At 33.9% G+C, this 22,637-nt stretch overlaps 1 protein-coding gene across 17 annotated transcripts in view; it reads right to left on the reverse strand.

Annotated features, from left to right (window-relative positions):
- C2CD5 (C2 calcium dependent domain containing 5) overlaps positions 1 to 22,637 on the reverse strand; it is an 82,551-nt gene that overhangs the window by 24,065 nt on the left and 35,849 nt on the right. For all 17 annotated transcript variants that reach the window (XM_059935440.1, XM_059935438.1, XM_059935436.1 and 14 more), the window contains 4 exons: positions 12,677 to 12,791; positions 9,828 to 9,923; positions 6,848 to 7,039; positions 2,382 to 2,568 (listed from right to left, as the gene is read on the reverse strand). In XM_059935440.1, the coding sequence (XP_059791423.1) occupies positions 2,382 to 2,568; positions 6,848 to 7,039; positions 9,828 to 9,923; positions 12,677 to 12,791 (590 nt within the window). The remainder of the gene's footprint in view (positions 1 to 2,381; positions 2,569 to 6,847; positions 7,040 to 9,827; positions 9,924 to 12,676; positions 12,792 to 22,637) is intronic.

The following is a 22,637-nucleotide window of genomic DNA, read 5'->3' on the forward strand; positions in this document are numbered from 1 at the left end:
GTTTAAATATGCTTCTGTAAGTAAAGCAAAGCAAAAAAAAAAAGTATAAAAGTACAAACATCAAATTGTTAACATCAAAGGAGTGGAATGGAGAAAAGAGAAGACAATTCTTTTAACTCTGGATATTTGCGTATTTTGAATTGTTAGATTTGTTGTTGTTGTTACTGTTATTACACAATTGTCAATTTTGTAAAAGTCTTTCCTAGAAAGGGTATAGTACTCTATGATGAAGTCTGGGCAGCAGATGAAATTGATCCCCAGAAGCTCTTTCTCCTGGGTTGTTCATGTGTCCATGACTGCACTCACCACCCAGTCTCATGCTCAAGCTCAGAACACCTTCTGCGCCATAGTGCCCCATCTCTAACACTTTAACTGCATTCACTAATGAGGCAACAGCCCAGAATGGCTGAGAACACAAACTCCGGAACTAGACAGGCCTGGGTTTGAAACTGAGTTCCGGTACCTATAACCATATCACTTTGGACAAGTCTCAACCTATCACAGCATCCGTGTCCTCGTCTTCTAAAGTGAAGATAATATTACATTCTTTCTGGAGCAGCCCAGTGCCGGACACCCAGGAGGCACTCGTCGGGGATTAGCTATCATGGAGGCAACTCTTGGGACCTTGAGATTTAACTGCACAGGCTAAAACAGCACAAAGATCAAAAGCTCAAACAGTTATAATGAGTGTCACTAGTGATCAGGAAGAAAAGATTAGTAAGAATCAGAAAAGGCAGTATTTGAGGCAGGCACTGAAGAATTATACCAGGGTCACAAACTAGTTTCCTGGGGCTCAACCATCAAGTGTTTGCTACAATTGGCACAATGTTCTTTAAACTTCTGAATCTAAACCAAGCTCTTAGTTCCGAAGACACCCACCAATAACTACAGTTCTGTATTCAGCCTGACTACACATTTATGTTATGCCCTCGCTAAGCCTGTGAGTTTTTAGATGGGTGAATTATAACGAACACTCTTTTCCCCAAGTTAATCTAAATATCAAGTATTTTAATATGAATCAGATTATCTTTATTAATCACTGCAAATTCCTCTTGTTAAAAAAGTGAGATTTCCTAATTAATCATCAACACACAATTATCCCCTACATACAGAAATTTGCATATTTGCTTTTATAGAAAGAACAGATGAAGCAGGAAACAATTTAGCATTTTATCTACAAATGCATACTGAGAAAAAGAAAACAAATTCCATAAATTTCTTTTATTTATTTATTTATTTATTTATTTATTTATTTATTTAGGCTGCACTGGGTCTTCGTTGCGGCATGCTGACTTCTTAGTTGTGACATGTGGGATCTAGTTCCCCAACCAGGGATCAAACCTGGGCCCCGTGCATTGGGAGTGAGGAGTCTTACCCACTGAAGCACCACGGAAGTCCCCCATAAATTTCTTAAAATTAAATTTCTATGCATGTCTCAGAAAGATGACAAGAGAATTCCAATTTGAAAAGTACTGGTGACATAGACAAAAATTCTGGCTGACAAAGTGTGGAGAATATGAGAGAATTTCCATAACTATTTTGCAGGTATCTAGTTCTCTGGGTCTCAGGCTACTTAAAAAGGCAGTTCGCACTTTCCCCACTGGTAACTTTCTAGTCGGAACTTATTTTCTAATAAGCCAAGGTGAACATGAAGCTGAGATAAAGAGCTTTTCACTGCCTCACAATTTATTAGCGCTTCAGAAACACACGTATTTTATTGCACATTGCACTGCTGAGCACTGGTGCACATTCTCTCATGTATTGATTTTCTCCATTAAAACTAAAGATTCTTTTAGCACAGTGGTCCTCCCCGCTCAGGAGTGATTTTGTCCCCCAAAGGACATCTGGTAACGTCTGGGGACAGTTTTGGTTGTCACACTGTGGGGAAGCTGTTAGTATCTAGTGGACAGAGGCCAGGAATGCTGCTAAACATCCTACAATGAACAAGACAGCTCCATATAACGGAGTTATCCAGCCCCAAATGTCAACAGTGCCAAGAAGGAGAAACCCTGTTTTAGCAATGTACAAACAATAATAAAGTTCAGAACAGTGGTGGCCGACTTACAAAACAAGCTATACATGGCAATTCTTAGAAATCTGACCATAGGAATTATGATCAGAATACAAAAATATAATAATAGTATAAATATAAAAAATTTATATAATAGTTTATTAATTTAATTTCAAATAATACTCTTATAAATATAAAAACATTTGAAAGCCTATCACTAGATTTTTTTTTACTTCTTATAATGTCCCTAAAGCCTTAAAAGCCTTAATGCCAGATCTTTAGATAAGTCTTTTTAGAAGACTCTTTGAATCACGTAAAACAATCTACAACTACAGGAATCACAAAACAAAACCAAAACATCGAAACTCACCGCTAAGCCCATCAACATATTTTCACCCACTGAGATCTGAATTCTCAGTCCAAATAAAGCGTTCATTCCTTTGAGTTTTAGTTTATTCATTAGCTGAGTATGCACTTCATATTCCATAAATGGCAACAGATTACTGATAGCTGTGGCATTTGCTTCTGCTTGTGCCTTCTTTTTTAAGCGACACAACCTGTTAAGGAAAATAATTTAGTCAGTGGAGAGTGTTCTTGGTACAATCTTAAGAAATGTCCAATTTTTTTAAAGTTTCTAAAAGTGTGCTTGATAAAACATTTAATTGTTTCAAACGGACTTCTTAAGTTTTATCAATAATCTTTTCTGCCATTTTTTTCACTGTACATACTTTTGCTAAAAGTCCTATTTGAATAAAAAGGAAAAAAATCTCAAAATCTCTAGAAATGAAATAAATACTGATCAAAATCACTAGAGAATATAATTTTGCATCTTAGATTTCATAACTCCCTGTGATCATATAATGGGTGGATAGCAAAGGAAAAAACTTAATTTACTCATTAAAAGAATACAAAGCCTACTTGAGTATACACCATGTGCCAGGCACTGTTCTAGGTGGTGAGCATTGATCAATGAATAAAACACAAAGGCACTGATCAATGAATAAAACACCAAGTCCCTGTTCATGCTTATATTCCAGTGGGGGCAGAGGGGAGGGGAGTAGGAATAAACAAAGAAACAAGGCAACCACAGATAATGCTTAAGAATCCAGTCTGTGCAGAAAATAAACCAGGTGAAGAAAAGTGAGAATAACTCGACATAAGGCCTCACAGCAGAGATGACACCTGAACTGGGATCTTAAAAGCACGATGGAATTGGGAGTGCTGGAAAAAGACAATGACAGAATGGAGCTGGCATATTAGAAGAACCAAAAGGAGACCACTGTAGGTCAAGTGAAGTGAGCAAGAGTGAGGGCAGCACAGATGAGGGTGCAGTTAAGCATGGGCATGAGCATGTTAGGGGCTTCAGGTCATGGTGAGGAGTTTGATTTTATTCTGCCAGCAATGGGAACGCCCACATAGGTTTTAAGTAGTAACACGATCCAAAGTATATTTTAGGACATCATTTATACTGCTACACAGAGAATGGAGTAAAGATAAGAGAACTGATGTGGGGATGGCAGACAAGAGGTTTAAATTTAGGTAAGAGACAATGAGAGCTTGGACTAAAAAAGGTAGCTGTGAAGATGAAGGAAAGATCCCCAAACTGGCAAGCCAGGCTATTTAGGCCAATAGTTCTCAAACTCTGCCTTGCATCAGAACCATCTGGAGGGCTTGTTAAAAAACAATTACCATCCCCAGAGTTTCCGATTCAACAGGTCTGGCACGTGACCTGAGAATTCGCATTTCTATACGGTCCCCCAAAGATGGTGATGCTATTGGTCTAGGTACCACACTCTGAGAACTGCTGATGAAGACTAATCCCCTCTTACCTAAAACAGAAAAAAAAAAACTGAATAAACTATATCTTTAAAAATCTTCCTAAAAGCATCACAGGACCAGGGCAAGGAGCAATGCAGGGTACAAACATAAGGAGGTAGCATAAGGAAATTCTTTTGTGGTGGTGGGACAGTTCTGTATCTTGACTGCGGTGGTGGTTTTCACAAATCTATTTGTGGGATAAAACTGCATAGACCTATACATATATACACAAATGAATGCAAGTTTAAAAAAGTGTAAAACTGAATAAGGTCTGTAGCATAGTTAACAGTATTATAACAATGTCAATTTCCTAGTTGATACTATACTACAGCTGTATGAGATGTCACCAATGGGGGAAGCTAGTTGAAGGGTACACAGGACTCTATACAATTTTTGCAACTTTCTGCGAGTCAAAGCAAGTAAAACACAATGAACAATAACCAGCAGAAACAACAGGAAAAAAAAGATTTTAGATATTAAAATCATCAGTTACAGAATCAATCACAGACTATAGTATATGATATACTTGAAAAAGAACAAAATAAAACTTCTGGGAATAAAAATAGATTATCAAAAATTTTAAAACCCAATTATTAGGTGTAATAGCATATTAAAGACAGCTGAAGAGAAAATTAAAGAATTGAAAGATAAATAAGAAAATATCCAAAATATAACATAAAGAAACAAAAAGATTAAAAAACATAAGACAAGAAAATAACAGACATAGAGGAGGCAGTGAGAAAGTCTAACATACTTTTAATTGGAGTATCAAGAAGAGAGAACAGATGAAACACAGAACTAACCTAAAATTTTTTTTAAATTCATGTAAGACACCAATCTACAGATCCAAGAAGCCCAAGGTATAACAATTAGGATAAAGAGAACTCCATACCTAACACTTCATAGGGAAACTGCAGAAAACCAAAGACAAATAAAATAGCTCACACACAGCCTGAGGGGAAAAAATAGACAAAGTTCAAAGGAACAACATTTAGTCTAATAGGTTATTTCTGAACAGTCGCAATGAAAGCCAGAAGGCAGTGGAAGGGTATCTTCAGTGTGCTTAAAGAAAATAACTGCCAGCCCAAAATATCTTTTAAAGATAAAATAGACTCATTTTCAGACAAGTAAAAATAGACAGTTCACCACCAGCAGATCCACCAAAAAAAATACTCAAGGAGATAACTCAAGCAAAAGAAAAACAATCCTAAATGGAAGGTCTAAGATGCAACAGGGAATGAAAGCAAAAGTAAATGGATTAGAAACATACTTTAGAAGAAGATGTAACATGCCTTTGTAATAACTTTGATACGGGGAGGTAGAATACCATATCTGGAAGAAAGAACTGGATAGAGCAAGTATCACTTATTAAAACAGAAAAGACCAATATGAAAGAAATGGAGAAAATCAGCAGTTCAATTTGGAACAAGTATGAGATGCCTAAGGAAATGATGTGTAAAGCAGACAGGAAAGTATATGGGTCTGAAACTCAGAAGAAAGTTCTGGACTAGAGCTATAAATTTGGGAGTCCTAGACTTACAGACAGCATACAGACTTATAGGAGTTGATGAGTTCAACTAGGGAGAAAGCTTTGAAAGGGGGTCCAAACACACGGCTCTCAAGGAACAAGAAATGAGGAGGAATCAACAAGGAGACTGAAGACTATACATAAAGGTAGGAAAAAGGAGGAGGTGTGGCATTGTGAAGTCAAAAGTTTCAAGAAGGAGAAAATGATCAAGTGTGTGATTATTGCTGAGATGTTAAGTAAAATGAGGACAGAAATGCTCAATGGATTTGGTAGCCTGGCAGTTGCTGGTGACCTAGATAGCTGCAGCTGTTTCCTGTGTGCCAACCACAATTTAGCATTTCCTATTCCAGTACACTTTAAAAGGAACTCTTAACAGCTAACTGAAGTTGTAAAGGAAACACCACATAGCACTGTTCTTAAGAAGACGAAAAAGTCAATTTCCACAATGTATTAGATATTTAATGTCATTAAAGCATACTGAGTCACACCCCCAGCCTGCAACAGGTTAATTAATAATCCTCATAATAATACACATTTGTGTGGAAATATGTTGATATAAATGTTTCAGACATTACATGAAATTTCTAAAAATCATATTTGTATTTGTATGGAAATATGTATGGAAATATGTTAATATAAATGTTTCAGACATTACATGAAATTTCTAAAAATCTTATATTTGTACTTGTATGGAAATATGTATGGAAATATGTTAATATAAATGTTTCAGACATTACATGAAATTTCTAAAAATCTTATATGTTCTGGTATAATGTTATAAGTAATAATCCTATTTATTACTTTAAAATGTATATCTCAGAAATAACTAAAAAAAAAAAAAAAAAAAAACCTTTGGACACCAGAAGAGAGTGGTCAATATATCTGAAGTGCTAAAAGAAAAAAGACCTGTCAACTAAGAATCCTATATTGACAAAACTGTCCTTCAAAAGGGAGGGATAAATTAAGGTAAGACATTCAGATAAACAAGACCCGAAGGAGTTTGTTACGACTGTATCCGCTCAAGGGCATCCTGCAAGGTGAAATGAGAGGAAACTAAACAGTAACTGGAAGCTGTATGGAGAAATAAAGATCTCAGTAAAGATAAATGCATGGTCAATTATAAGAGCAATTATTATCATAACAGTGGCTTGTAACTGTATTTTGTTTGTTTTTCATGTGATTTAAGAGACTAATACATTAAAAAAAACAATTATTAGTGTAAAAAAAAAAAAAAAAAAAAAAAAAATAATACACATTTGTACAGAATTTCAATGTTTAAAACTGCTTTTGCATATAAACTTATCTGAGTTTCATAAAGAGGATATTTTTCCTCCATATTTTCCATACAGTAAAGTAAGAGGTTCAGATAGAATTGCCAAGCCTGCCCAGGATCACACAGGTAGGAATGAGCAGATATTTGAAAATACGTCTATTTGACTCCATACCCTATACTCCTCCAAGGACCCCAAATACCGTCTTCACAAACATACCTTGCTTGAATGAGACAACCTTTTCCAATAACTGCTGCATCCATTGGGAGGTCTATAGTTGTAAAGAGAACATCGGGAACTTTTTGTTTCCTGCAGTTATAGCAATATGTGAGATGAGCTGGAAATGGCATATTCAGTTCATCATATGGTATATGGCAAAATCCACAGCCTGCAGGCAAATTTTCTTCTAGCCTATTAAGAATACATTAAGAAAAAAAAAGGTATTCTTGAAAATTCTATGCATTTTTTCAAAAACATATATTACATATCCAGTACTAGTATACAAACTACACCACAACTTCGACCATAGTAAGTACCACTATGACTGATAAGAAATGACCAGGAAATCAGAACCATGCACTGTGCTATGAAAGAAGAGGCTTATACAAGTAGAGTCATTTTGCATCAATTCTTATGTCTGATGACTTATCACCTGACAAAAACCACTATCATTCCAATGGTTTTTCCTTTGGGATACAACATAAAAACAAATGGCTAGACAATAAGCATGACATTTTTCTACTGTGTGACAAAGATAACACAAATAAAATCACAAAATAATTCCTAAGAAAAAAAACTTTTTAACCAACCTAACAATATGAAAAAAATCTATGGTTAAAAACAAATCTATTTAAGAGGAAAAAATGTAAGTTAAAGCTAGGCATACTCTAAAGTTTCTAATTTATGATGTCTGTTTTAGCATTTCTGCAAAACCAAAACACCCGTGTTTCAGAAATGAATATCCATCATACATAAAGCACAAATGAACAACCCACAACCTCCCCATTCATTGTAAAATGTCTGTTGTACTGTGCTGTTTATGAAATCATTTTAGAATGATTAAGTATTTATTCAGTCATTAAATATGAGGAAATGAGGAGAACAGGAAGGGAAACAGAGGGAAGCTCCATGGAGAAATCCCAGCTTTCACACAGCCACATCTTCTATGGCTCTGGTAAGATGTGGGTTCTCAAATCCCTTTCATCGAAAGCAACCCTTTAAAAGTTGAAATTTGGCAGGTAGACACATTAAAAAGGGAAAAGAAAACTCATACAACACCTACCAGGAGTCAGGCTTTCTGTAGATTCTTTGTATACATTATTTCACTGAATTTTCACAATAACCCTCTAAATCAAATTAAGTTTCTCCCAGATATTATTCTTTTATTGTTGAGATGGCATTCTCGCCTATTAGAAGTAACAGGGGAATCAGACAGATCTGGGCAGAGCTGTGTGACGCTGAGCAAGTCATTTAACCTCTCAGAGCCTCCTCTATAAAACTGCAACAACAATATCTACCTAGAAAGGGTCTTTTTTGTTTTTTTGAAGATTAAGAAAACTATAGCTAAATACTCACCCCCTGTAATATAACACCCAACAGAGGGCAACAAAAACTAGTTCCACTTGGCCTGAAACCAAGCTGAGATACTAAGTAACTTGCTCAGTCACACTAAGTACTAAGTAGCAGACCTCAGATTTTTATGCCAGTTTGTTTGAATCCAAAGCCCATGTGTTAAAAGGGGACACAGAAAGATGAAAACTGGGGCAATTTTTAACTAAACACCTCACAGAAATTTGAACATAAGTGGTGTAACATCATAAGGCATAAAAAATAAAAGTGCTAAAATTTATGAAAGCATTTGAAATATGAAATGTACAAAAGGCATTATCTTTGAATACTCATACCCTAGGGAATTTTTTTCTTCCTTCTACTCTCCTACATTTTTCAAATTTTCTCTAGTAAGCCCTAATAATTTCATAGCAGAAAGAAAAAGACATTTTCCTCTTTTACAAATAGGGATGGTATCTGTTGCATCAGACTGCCATTCAAGAGAGCTCACTGTGTCCATCCAAGCCACAATACCGAAACAACCAAGCCGGATGGGAAAGGTTGTTTGTTTAATTAGGCTTCTATCTAGCGAAGAATGGAATCTATTGCCACAGGTGAGAACTATATGACAGCACTGGGACAACTCAATGGCAAAGTCAGTTTTCTCAAAGGAATATTCCAATTGCTCAATATACTTCAAAATGTCCCACCTCCACTTTCCTATTTACCATGACTTTTAATGCTCAGAAATATATTATGGTCAAAATTCATTTTTAATACTGACAAAAGAAGAAACTGACCAAGGTCTTCTGTGTGCCTACCAGAGCTAGCATATCTTTCTTTGCTATACAGAGACTTGCAAATTTATACTAAATTTGATCACATACAGAATTTTTTTTGCTTTCTTCCTTAATATACACTAATACATTAATACTGGGGGAAAATAAATATGCATAGTGTAGGGTAAGGTGTATTTAAAATTTATATTATTTGGGAAAACTCTGGTACCAAACTAATAGTTTTTTGTATATATATTTGATAACTTCATCATTTTATGGAAAATACTTATGACATTTATGGAAGCTAACAGATTTAAGGGACCAATAATCAAATAAAACAAAAAGTAATCTCATTTTACCTAATGCTTTCATTTTTACTTTCTCTTTCACATATATTAAAGTTATATTTCATGAAGCTTTTATAACATAATTGAAGCTTTTATACGTAATTTTCCAATAACATAGTGTTTTGATTGTTTTGTAAATTAAGAATTTTATGAAAATTGTTTCATGACCTTTTCCTGTTTTGGAGGTAAGAGAAAGGAAAAGGAAAGGAAGAGAAAACTCAAATAAAGTAAATTATTTCTACACTGTAGCAAACAAAAAAATGTATACTTGAAATCCTTCAATTGGTAATCATATGTGTCATTTATCAAGATATTAGAAATAATGATGTGTCATACAGTGCAGAACCCAACACTTCTTTGTTGCTATGGATTAAGTAAAAATCAGTAAAGTGCCTGGTCCTGATTTCAAAACTGCACGCCTGTAACCCACCCTCATAGAGAAGGACTAGCCCAGCTCTGAGAGGAAGAAAGTCAACCTCTCCCTTCTCTGCCCTTAAGGAAAATAAGCCAGGCTGTCATGACAACCTCTGTTCCAAACAGCCCTCCACGGTGCCATCCTGCAGAAATCTAGGGTTCAGTACAGCTGCTGTGCCGGATGCAGATAAAATACAGACCTCTTCACTACAAAAGAAAAAAACATAAACAAGTTAACATTTTCAGGGAATCTAACTTTGGAAAATGTTAAATATCAAAGTGATTACAAGGGTGACAATTTAAATTTAAAGTTAGACTCTACTAAATATTAATATCTCAGGATTACCTCCTAAACCTAGAAAAGAAAACAGAAGTAATGTTGTTAAAATGGAAAAGATAAGAATTCTTTCTTATTTAAAAATTGTAAAAGATAAAGCATAATATTAATGACAATTGATTCATTTTATTTGTTTTTTGTTTGTTTTTTATTTTTTTATTTTTTCATGGAAAGGCATTTTATTTTAAATATAGCAGTGTGACTCCTTTAAAATATGGTAAAGCTGATAAAGAATAAAGCTGGAATGCTTCAAAATAAAGGTAGTAATAAACTATATTGCTGAATCCAGTAATAACCCATCAAACTGTATTAAAATACTCTTTTAAGTGTATACTGAATTTTATTAAAATTATTCTAAAAGCACAACTATGTAAATATCTATATTGTTATAGCTTAATTCAAACTTAATAATAAAAAGATATCTGAAACAAATAAAATACAAAATAAACAGAGCTTATGCTACATCATTATATGTATGATAAAAACTGATTTTCAAAAGAATTCTTTGAAACTCTTTGATTACATACCACCCAGCTTGAAAAAAAAATTAAACAATCAACATAATTATTGAATGAGATCACCCAAAGCTAATGAGAAAAGTAGCAGCCTAGGGACGAAATGCTGGAAACAAAGAGTAAATGGACCAGAAGAAAGGATATAAAAGAAATGGTCACTTGATCTGTAAGAGGCCAGGCTTACAATGTTTAAGTGGGCACTGAGAACGTCAGAAAAAGTAACGGGGAGCCACAGAAGGCGCCAAATCAAGGAGCTACAAGAGCAGGCGTGCATTTCAAGGTATGCGTTTCAGGGAACTGAATCCAATAATAGTAAGTAGGATGGGTTAGAACAGAAAAAACTAGTAAAGACAGGATTTAAAGACAAAGATATTTTGAGGTCTAGAGGGAAAAGAGAAGTTTGTATCAGGTGAACACAAACTTCTAATAATTAATTGAACTCATTTCTATAGGCTCCTGCAACTGTGATTTATCTCCAGCCACTGATCTACACCTCTGGCCTTCTCCACATGCTAGTCTTTTCACCTTGAAGACCCTCCCTATGCCTTTTCTCTTCATTGATATAACTCATGCTCATCTCCCAAGATTCAGTTCAAGCTTCAGTTACTTCATTAACACTTTCTTCCAATCCTACTTCTAACCTCCAGCCTTCTGAGATCCTAAAGCATCCTAGGATGTCTCTATCATAAAATATATTATACTTGTCATAATTCTCCAGGAGAATGTGAATCTGGTGGCAAGAACTATGTCTTTTAAAACCATATCCCTAAGACCGGAGAGTGCATGACACGAAATCCATGAATAAGCAAGACTACCTACTGGGGAGTAAGGCAGGATAAGCATAACAAAGTTAGTAGTTTAACAAAAGTAGAACAGCTACTATGGGAATACAGCAGTTCAAGGGTATAATACGTGGTCTGCAAAGGAAAAGAAAGGGTCCTCAGAAGATGAAATAGCATGGCTCTGTAACATCCTCATTTACTACAGTCTAATCATTTTTTCTCCAACCAAAATGATCGCCACCACCACAAGAGAGTTATCCATGTAATAGCTAGCAGTAAGAATTATCCAACACAAGGTGGAAAAATAAGACAGCAGAAGGTCAAACAGTTTCTAGATGAGATATCCACTACAAACTTCTGAACGAGTGGAAAGTAGGGTTCAAGGATGGCAGATAGCAAGTAAAGTCAGAACCTATGTAAGGAACTGGGAAAACTCTTGGTTAGGATAAGGGTCAAAACAAACTAGGTGTAAATGAGCAAATGGGATGGGTGGAAAAATATTAAGTTGTGATCCAAGAGGGAAATTTTATGGTTTCAAATTTTTAAAGAGAAGCAGTTTCAAGCCACAATGAGGTCCAAAATAAGGCTGAAAGTCACGTGGGGATAGAGGATTTGAGAATGAGAAAGTACAATGCCAGGCTGTTAGAAGGGAGATAACCTTGTTTAACTGGAGGAGATGGGCCAAGCAGTAATGAACAAGGCAGAAGAAAGTTTTGGAGGTAGAAAATTCTGAACTGTGGAATGGCATGGACTTTAAAGGAGGAGAGGCTCTCCAAATGAAAGGTAGGAGAAAAGTGGATTGAGAACTAAGAGTATGGAAGTCCCTTCCTAACTGGGTAGAGTTAGAAAGGATGATTTGTTGGCAGGAGAAAGTTAAGTTACAGTTAGTAAAAGAAGGCAGAAAGAGTTTACAATGAACTTTAAAGACACATGGCAAGTTCATTTACAATAGATCAAGGGTTCCAAAATCCCAGAGGAGTTAGTGGAGTCACAAACTGGAGTAAAGTAGGCCTAGAGTTAATACTTCCTATGTGCCAGTATTATATTCTCATTTAATCCCTCAATAACCTTAACTGATAGGCAGTTATTATCTCCACTTCAGTGTGCAAACTGAGGCTCACAGGAGTAGAGTAACTTTCCCAAAGTTTCACATTAATTAAGTAGTAAAAATGGCATATGAACCTCGGTGTGATGTACTCTAAAAAAGCCCATGCTCCTGGACCACTCTACTATTCTTCTTTTCCCTGTATCTGCATAAAGCTTTCCCCCTTTCAGATGACAATCTGTAACTTACAGCATCTAGAAAATCAAGTTGTTTTCATTTACCAAATGCTAGTTGATTCACTGTAGCCCACTACAGCATGACAGCCTAATGCTTTGGCATGTGATTTTATTTCTTGTCTGATTTCTGCCCACCACGCATCTCGAGTTTCTGGTTCATCTGAAAAATAAATTTTAAATCAGTTCACTACTCAATAGCACATTGTCTATTTGAACAAGAAATGTTTAAAATAAGCATACTCTGGAACGCAAAGAAGTACTATTCTACAACAGTTTTTAAAACTTCACATCTTTAAAATACTACTTCTCAAAAAGCTTATTAACATTTTAATTTAATGCTCCTTCTCAAAAAGTTTAACATTTTAAACTCGATTGCTAGAAGATAAACCACCTAGTTCTATCTGCTTTATTACTTTAAGGGACATCTATAGGGATGTATTTTATTAGATACAACTTGAAAGGTAGACCCAGAGTTTCCAGATTCCAATCTTAACCTAAAAGGACATCCTATGTCTCACCTCACTGAGTGGATACCTTATGAGTCATATCCATAAATTTAACTTAAATTCTGATTTCATTTCCTGGTACCTATTTTTTATAATGCGCTATATCCTGGGTTCTTTCCAAGGCAAAGATTTGTCAATGTTAAAAAGCAGAAAGCCATCTGTAGCCATTCTTCTAAAGAGATGTGGGTCCTGAAGCAAAGTGGCAAGAAATAAAGGGACTGGCCAATGCAAAATAAGGAAAGCAAATACATTTAAAAGATTAATACAAAGAATCTGGTTAATGTATATAAGGACAAATTTCAGATAGAACACTGTAACTCCATAAATGGCTCTGTCATTAAGAAAATGCTTTAGAATCACAGAATTGCATTTTATTACCATAGAGGAGTCCAATATTGCTTGTAATGGAGCATTATAGATGGAGCATCTGTCACACATACTTCCTAATCACTTGCATTTAGCTACTGGTGAACAGCAGCTGCATATATAGTAACTTTTTAAGTGCAAAGATGTTAAAAACAGAAACGGTCTGTAATCAGCATATCCTAATTTGTTTCTTTTTGTGGCAATTCCGTTTGGGAACAATTTGGAATAGAAAAAACAACTCTAAATAATATGCTAAGTTCTTACTGTAAATTTTCCACATAAAAGGCACTATTAAGACTGAAAATCAAACAATCCAAAAGCCTTCTTTCTTGAATTTCAGTACTTATGCAGTTTTCAAATACATTTTTCAAAATAAGTAGAATAAGTAGAATCATACTCACTAGTGAAATACTGAAGACAGCAAAGTAAAGAAAGGTTAAAAGGCTTGGTATAGCTCACATTCCTATGATCTCCTCCGCAGGGAGGAGATCAGCAAAGGGGAGAAATGAGGAGATAAGAGCCAGAACTACAAATGATGCCAGCCAGTTCTTGATTTAAAGTTTTGGATCCAATACAGAGCTACCCTAAAACTTTCTTTCAGAAGAAAAGAAAGAAATGCAAACTCCAGGAAACTCAGGAAAAGATCAGAGTACGAGATAAAATAAAGAAGGAAAAGAAACAGAAAATACTACAATATGGTGTTAGCAATCAATATTATGAATTAAGAAATGTGTGAGACAATTAGGTGGCCCTGTTTTGCACATACACTACTATGTTAAAGAACTTCTTCATATTCCTAAATGACATGGAGACGTCAACAGCACAAATATACTTTCAAATCCATTCTTTTTAGGACATACATGTTTCCAGACCAGTTTGGATATCTATTTAACATCATCCTTTCCTAATAGGGAAATTTTATATCCTAAGACGAACTATTATTCAAGTAGTTGCTCAATCTATCAAAGTACTTATGATTCTTTGAAAATAGATATCACAAATAAGAGAAATACATCTCAGTTTAGAAAATAATTATTTTCCTGAAAAACTATGTAAAATAAAAAGTCTAACTTTTCTAAAATTTAACAGTAGAACGTGCTATTTACTTTTTAAATCATTCTGGAAGTTTACAATATTACTTGCTAAACCAAATAATCGTATACTACGTTTTTAGATTTCTCACATCAGGTTTGCCTACATCTTGCTGCAAGTAATACATGGTAGCTTTTCTGTTTTAAAAATGAATTTTACAGGAAGTAATCCACAATATTGTTGTTTAAATTAATGAAAAATGGAGGAAGTTACTTATTTTAAGTTCAAGATCTATTTATTTAGAAAGGCCAGCATGCCTAAATGGAAAAATATGTACTAATAATTACTATGAGATACATGTAACCACATAGAATACAAAGTTTATTTACATCGAACTTACCTTGGTATAATACATAAAATAATCAGATAATTAAACCAAACACTATGAAAGAATAAGTGGCTGATTTAAAAAAAACAAAACAAAACAAAAAAAAACAAACAAGAAAAAATGCTGAATGCAGCGCAAGTAGAGCATTCATTCTCTTCTGACAAGTTCACAAGCAGCCTTTATTTTGACACATGAGCCACACAATTACACATGGGGATGCCACTGTTGTACTTAATAAAGTAGTTACAAGCTTAATAAAAGCTAAAGAGTTACATAACAGGGGGGCTAAGGAAGCAAATGGCATATGTCCACACTCCAAAGAATTTCTTAAATTTGGTTTTTGGCTAAAGCAAAAGCTCAAAGAACGAAGGGTTTTGCAAAGCAGATTCAGCAGACAAGAGCCAGAAACAGTGGATGTTTTGGCGCATGCTTGGATCAGGTGACAGTACAGACTGAAAACTATGGCAGCTCACTGAAATGGTTACAGAAAGTAATGGCCCTAGATTCTAGGTGAAAGCAAGGCAAGCATACAGTAGGGAGCACTTAATCACAAACTAGTAATTGGATTAACAATAATTACCTACAACTGTAAGCAAGAAGTCAAAGGAACTTTTTGGCTATTAAATTTAGGGGTTAATTAAGATAAAATTAGGATAAATCAATTTATTTAATATTACAGAAAAATTAAATTTATCTTCAAAGCCTATTTTATACTTAATGCCAGAGATGAGCCAGAGAAAATTCAAGTAGTAATCATAACTCAGCCTAACTTATTACCACTGAAAATTCAGAAATATCATAGTATTTAATCCCTATTAATGGAATTTTTAAAGCTTAGAAATAGCTAATTACATTTCTTACAGGAAACACACTAGTGAATTTGAAGTGTTTTATTCACCCTACAAAAGTAAAAACTAAGGATTTACCATACTTATATAAAAGGCAAAACAAAGAATCTGGCTTAAAAATTTACTGGCAACTATACATGCCATACATGAAACGATACAATCTGGTCACTTGAAGGATATACAGCTGAGATGCGAGGGTTGCAAATAAACATTTCAGAGATGTCAAGAAAAAAATATTTTCACTTTAAATACCATGCTCCTCCCAATAATCTATAGAATTATTTATAATTATAAAAAGATGATCACTTTAGGAGATATTAAAAGTTATTTATTTATTCAAACTATATTTCATACTATTTTATGTTTTTCTTCTAAGGGTCAAAACTCTTCATTGCTAATATCACAAATCTTTTACTATATCCTTTTAATTGTAGGCATGAACTGAGCTCTAGAGCAATACCTCACTGATGCCTTTTTTAGGGGTAATGTCTTCACACCTGGGTTGACACCACAGTCAATTCATTTTACTACTGTTACTTGTCTAGAGCATGGCCATAGCTTGATATCTTGCCATCGTTTTAGCATTTTATCTTGTTTTTGAAGTACAGGTGACACTGGTAAAGATTCCTAAAATGACAGTAATAGTTTACATCTCAAAAAGTAAAGAAGTGAACAACTCAACATAACATGCTTTTATAAAACTGAATCCCTTTGAGATTTTAGGCAATTACACACTTGCAACTAAGAAACGCTGACTACCTAAAGTGTTCAATTTAGTTCTATCTTTACATAGCTCTAGAAGAGAATAACTCTGTCCTTCGGAATCTTTTAATCTAGTTGAAAGAAAAACAGGAAATGGATAGTTACTCAATCTAATTTTTAAATAAGCAAAAGAAGATGAAGTGTTAGGTAGGATTTTCAGTACAATGATAGTGTATCTTGTTAATGGACAGCACAAAAAGCTACATTCTCAAATACCTGAAATGAATATTCCAACCCAAAACAACCTTTTGAAGAAGATATATTTCCCCTAATGAAATAGAAATTAGAGAGTGCAGGTTCAAGGGAGTATACAACCTTAAACTGGGTGGTGATTCAGTATAGACTAAAAAGAAGAGTCTCATTATAGAAGAAGTGATGTGCAAAGTCAGAGCAAACTTCAAGACATAGTAATTTAGAACGTTAGGATGGTGGCCGGGATACAATCCATGTTGCATCAAACTGGAGTCTTAACTATTTGTAAAAAAAAAAAAAGTCAAATACGTAATCTACTCCTTGATTGTGAAATTTCACTCTTTATATATAATGTAACTGGTGATCAGTTACATTATTTTATACAGAGAGAGAATGATATATTACATTTACATGTTACATTATAATAATGTAACGGAATATCCAGTTACACATTACATATGCATATATATGAAAAGAGTGAAATTTCACACTTAAGGAGATTACCCATCTGATTTTTTTTTTAACAGACAGATAGTAAAGAATGAAAAGTAATGAATATCGTTACATTATGTATAGAGAGAAAATTATGTATTACAGTTATATGTCACATTATAAAGAAAAGCTCACATATCACGCATGCTATATTTATGTCTTCTTGAACTCTATATATCTATTTCCTGAAAACCTTATTAAAATACTGAAAACCAAAAGCTGCTTAACTACTTTAGGCTTAGTTCGCACAGCTGCTCATGAGTGTCTCTCAGACGTAGAAAAATAATAATTGCTGAGATCATCAGCAGAATTCAAGTTCCAAGAAAGCCTATCTTCATTTAACTAACACACGCGCACGCACGCACACACACACACACACACACACACACACAGAGAGCAAAATAATATAAGAAAAAGCCTAGACCAGGTATGTAAAAAGGATGAGGATTTACACTGGATGAACACTGGTGTTCCCACTCCCCAGCACTGTGCTCAAGACATGGCGGGCACTCCACAAACAACCACTGAAGAAATATCTGCATGATCAGACTGATATGTATATTCTATAAATATTTCCTTATATATCAGCTGACATATTTTGTTAAAATTAAATATTTTTAAAGCAGTAACTATACTTTTCTTAGGTTTTAACTATTAATTTTTGTCCCCAAAATAAAGTGAAATTTCTAAACAACTACAGTTCTAAAAACTAACAAAAAAGAGTAATATTTTCTAAATTCAGACCACTAATCTAGAGCTTGTATTATCACTAGTCAAAGTTCATTTACTATAAGACTGAGAAAATCTTCAGTCTAATATGTCTTAAAATCTACAATCTGTCTAAAACTTAAAAAAAAAGAAAACTTTTTAGAATATTCTCAGAAACAAAAGGAAAGTTACTTAGTTTCAAACACCTTGTTTTACTAACTCAGGACTTAAAAACACTCTTAAAAATATTGTCTAAGTTTATAAGCTATTTCAAACTAGTACTTTTCAAACCACATTATATAACTACTTTATATTTCCTCTTGTCACTTCCTGAAAAAATTATCTAAGCTGACATGCATCCTACACAAGAAAGAATAACAAATTTTCCTCAACTCACTGAGACTATTACTAATTAAGAAACATGTATGTGTGAGCTATTCAGAAATACTTTTAGTGGTAAACTCAGAAGAAAAAAAAAGATCATAGCCATCTGAGAAACAATAAGCTAGGGCTATGAAAATTTACTCTTAAAAGTTTACAACTGAACTTTCAAATAGACTTGAGTTTCCACATGCCCCCTGGGATGTCAGACTTGTAGACATGTGGAATAACCATCATCTATCTTTCTCTCTCAGCTGAAAGTTGCCAAGAGCCTGTTTCACTCACCACATCCTACTAATCATGAAATCCTGTGGATTTTACATTATAAATAGTTCGTGAATTTATGGTTACGAGTGTAAGTCCTGAAGCCAAAGTAGTCAGGTTGAAACTGTGGCTCAGTCACTTTCTATTTTACTTTGGGGAAACTTCTACGTTTCATATTGCTCATCTACAAAATAGGAATAATGCCTATGTCAGGGTTGTGTTTTGAGGATTAAATGACTTACTACCATAAAGCACTTAGAAGAGTATGTAGTACATAGTAAGTGCGCTATAAACCTTTAGCTCTCCCATTACCACCAAATCCTAGGTCACTTATCTGGCCAGTACCACTGCATCTACTAACTGCGCTCCCTGTCTCTAGTCTTGCTGCTTTTAAATCCATTCTCCAACCTCTAGTCAATGAGTTAATGCAAATGTGGCCATGGGCTACCCTGTCTTATTCCTATGCACCTCCTGTTCCAGGCGTGTCACATACAGATCTGCAAATGTTACATCCTCCTTCCTAGCAGCAAGATTCATCTTGTCTTTCTCAAAGTCTGTTACCAGGCCAAAAAAATAAGAAACAAGGTAAGAAAAGGTAATAATTTTTAAATAAATTCTCAGATACTGAGTTCCCTTCTTCCTGCTCTATAAAAATATTTTCTATCACTTGTAGTTAACATAAACTAAGACAACAAAGCAGGAGAAAAGGGGGCAGGAAAAAAAAAAGGTAAACTAACCAAGACATTCTGTATTAATGGCAAAAAACTTAAAATAAGTATGAAGTAGCTATGTAATAAACATCATCGAATGAGTAATGGCTAGGATACCGTTTTGCAAATGCTTGAAGTTTCAGAACTACATTCAAAGAATGTATTAACATGGCTCCAAATACACTGTCTGAAATATAAATCTGCGTGAATCTCCCATATACCATCCAACACTGAGCTCAAGAATTACCACCTCTATAAGCTTCCCTGCCACAGAGTTAATCCTGCCTTCCTCTTTAACTCTGTATCTTGTGTCACTCCATAACACACAGTAAGCCATTTACATATTCTTCTATCCTCCCAGAATATGAGCTTTCTGAAAATAGGAGGACTGGCACCTTTGCACACCTATTATCTAGTGAACTGCATGGCACAAAATAAGTTCTAATAAATGTGTGCATGATATATCGTATTTCATGAAATACTATTGTATGATATAAAATGTTTTCCTATATCTTTCCACATTTTAATGTTTTTGAAATAGGAATGTCTAATAATTAGTAAGTATGTTTGACTACCATGTGTTCCCTTCTTTTTTCTCTTGGAAGGCATCTAACACCTGGTATTCAGAGAGTCCAGAAAATACAATATTGATGAACAGTTTCTAGCATTAATAGAAACTGTATCAACAACTACTTTTCTTACTGATGTGGTCAATTCTTGATTTTCTATGGTAATACAGGACAGGAGTGGCTAAATATTCCCTAATGATGGAGAAAAATATATAAATGATTTGAATATATTTACCAAATAAATCACTTTTTTTCAGAATTATCAAGTTATTTTTCTGAAACTAGTATCCGAAAAAACCTGGTTTCTGAATATGTGCCAACTATTATCAAAATATTCTAACAACTCAATTAGAATCAAAAGATTCTAACACCTCAATCCAAAGCATACAACTATGAGCACATTAAACTAAAAGCGTCATCTTTTAATATGCTATAACATATCCACCTTTTCTTTCATATATTTACTACTGGACTTTATTTTAAATGATGGCAAGATATACTGCTTCCTCAACCATGTTTTTCCTTGCCAAATTCTGTAATTCTGCTTACATGGGACAAAGTCTTTATTATGTCTACAAGATTTAACTTTTGCCTTTTCCACTTTTCCAAAACTGTTCTATCATTTAATACATCTCTCATTCTAAACATCTTTGCCCTCACAAGGTTTCAGCCTCCTTAAACTATTAATGATTGATGCCCTCAATGTCCTGTTCTTATGTAATTAGCCTTTTTCTCTGCCCACTACCCTGATCTGCCTATGTTTTAAAAATATATTCTTATTTTTATTAAATGAATCCAGCAGGGTATTTTTAATTTCTCACTAAAAATCAAGTATAAAGCATGACATTACAAATGATTAATTCTAATCAATGTGATAACATGCTGGCAAAAACTTGGATAGGAAATAGAGGTAATTTCCCCAAAGGTTTACCAATTGATGTCGGTCTAAATCTGCAAAGGTTGGACTTGATCAGACTGTGTACTAGACTGACTTTAGGTAAATCTACATGATGAACATGAGTTACTTCATAGTCAAACATGCACTACTTACATCAGAACTTACATCCTGGACCCCTAAGAACAAAAAAAGTTTACAATATTGAAAAGATTATGGGATATTATCTCAAATGCTAAGCCTCCTGGTGTTTCTGTTTTTGTTTTTCTGTAAATAGATGTACTTTCTGACACAATTAACTGAAAAAGTTCTACAGGAAAATACCAGTTTCTGATACTAAATCAAAATGGCTCTATTATTTAATTTAAATCTAAAATAGAAATAACATAAAAATGTAGATATTTATATTAAGAGAACATGCTTTTATCAAAAAGAAAAATTGGCTTTGACTCTAAGCCACATCATCAGCTGTAAAGCTATCTTAGTTTAGTTTCTTTAAAAGCTACAAACTATATTCATATGTAAAATTACTTAAAAAGAAAAAATGTATTCTCATGTCGAAGGGGAAGGAGGAAAGCTTATGAAAGCTGTTAATCCCCCCAAAATCTGCTCTTACTTACTAAATTTTGGAACACTCTAGAATTATAAATAAAAATGCTAAGTTATACTTTTATAATATTTATAGAACACTAAATATATTATAATCAAATCTCAATTGAAGTTTAAATATACTTTACGATTATTAAGCTAGTCATTGAATACTTATAATATATATTTAGCAATTAATATTTCCTTAATCACAAAGCTAATGCCAGTGTCATTTACCTGATATGAAAAAACTGTCCAAAATGTAATAAATATAATTTAAAATTATCATTCTGAAAGTTAATCACCTAATAGAAGTCATTCATAATTTATGGTATTTCTATGGTTTTGATTAATTCATTTTAGTTAACACATATTTATGTTTGCCATTTCCATGGAGATTACAAAAGTTATCACATATGTATTGCAAAATGTATCTGTATAACTGAATTGACATTAAGCCTATTTAATCTAGAACATTTCTAAAAACTTCACTGAGCTGCCATAATTTTTGTCAGCATATGTAGTACTGAATGACCATTAAAATACCTGAATTGAAACTATTCCAGTCTAGCAGTTTGTAAGATCTTGTGTTACCCATAATTCCGACAAAGGCTGAGTTCAAAACAGCAAATTAGTAGATCAGTTTTAGGTGCAGAATAGTAGGAAAAAACCAAAAAACACTACAAATAAGAACACAATTGACAACACCACTTGACAGGAACTAGAAAGACACAGACAGCAGAGTTAATAAGAAGTAGAAATAGATAGAGAAGAAGGAACATGCTATCATAATCTAACATTAACTAAAGTCTGATTAAAGATAATTACCTTTTCAAAACCACCCCATTCTTTCCCTTATTGTATGACCCTGTTTGCTTAATATTTAAAAAGAGGCAGTTCTAAAAGAAATAACTCCAAAATAACAACCCATAGAGTTAGTAGGTGGTTGTGATTTTAAAATAAGACTTTTCCTTTTACACTCAGTGTGAAAAGAAAATTTCCCATATTCACTAGTCAAAAAATAGCTGCAAGATTCATCTGAGAGTCCAATACAGCACTTTTAACATTAGCACATGCACCTCACCCATCATAATTTTCTCTCGGCAGAGTAACTCAGTGTCATAAAATTAATACATCATCATTATGGTAGATGCTAACTGAGTTTTGTTTTGTTTTAACATTCAGCTCTTTTTAAAATTAAAATTTTTTCATAAATAATTATTTAAGGGGCCTGGAGATTAAGAAAATGTTAAGCAAATGTTCCTTTGTAATGCATACTACACATACAAAAAAAACAATCCAAAG

Source organism: Balaenoptera ricei, chromosome 10 (genome assembly GCF_028023285.1).
Source record: "Balaenoptera ricei isolate mBalRic1 chromosome 10, mBalRic1.hap2, whole genome shotgun sequence".
In the NCBI taxonomy this organism is placed as follows: domain Eukaryota; kingdom Metazoa; phylum Chordata; class Mammalia; order Artiodactyla; family Balaenopteridae; genus Balaenoptera; species Balaenoptera ricei.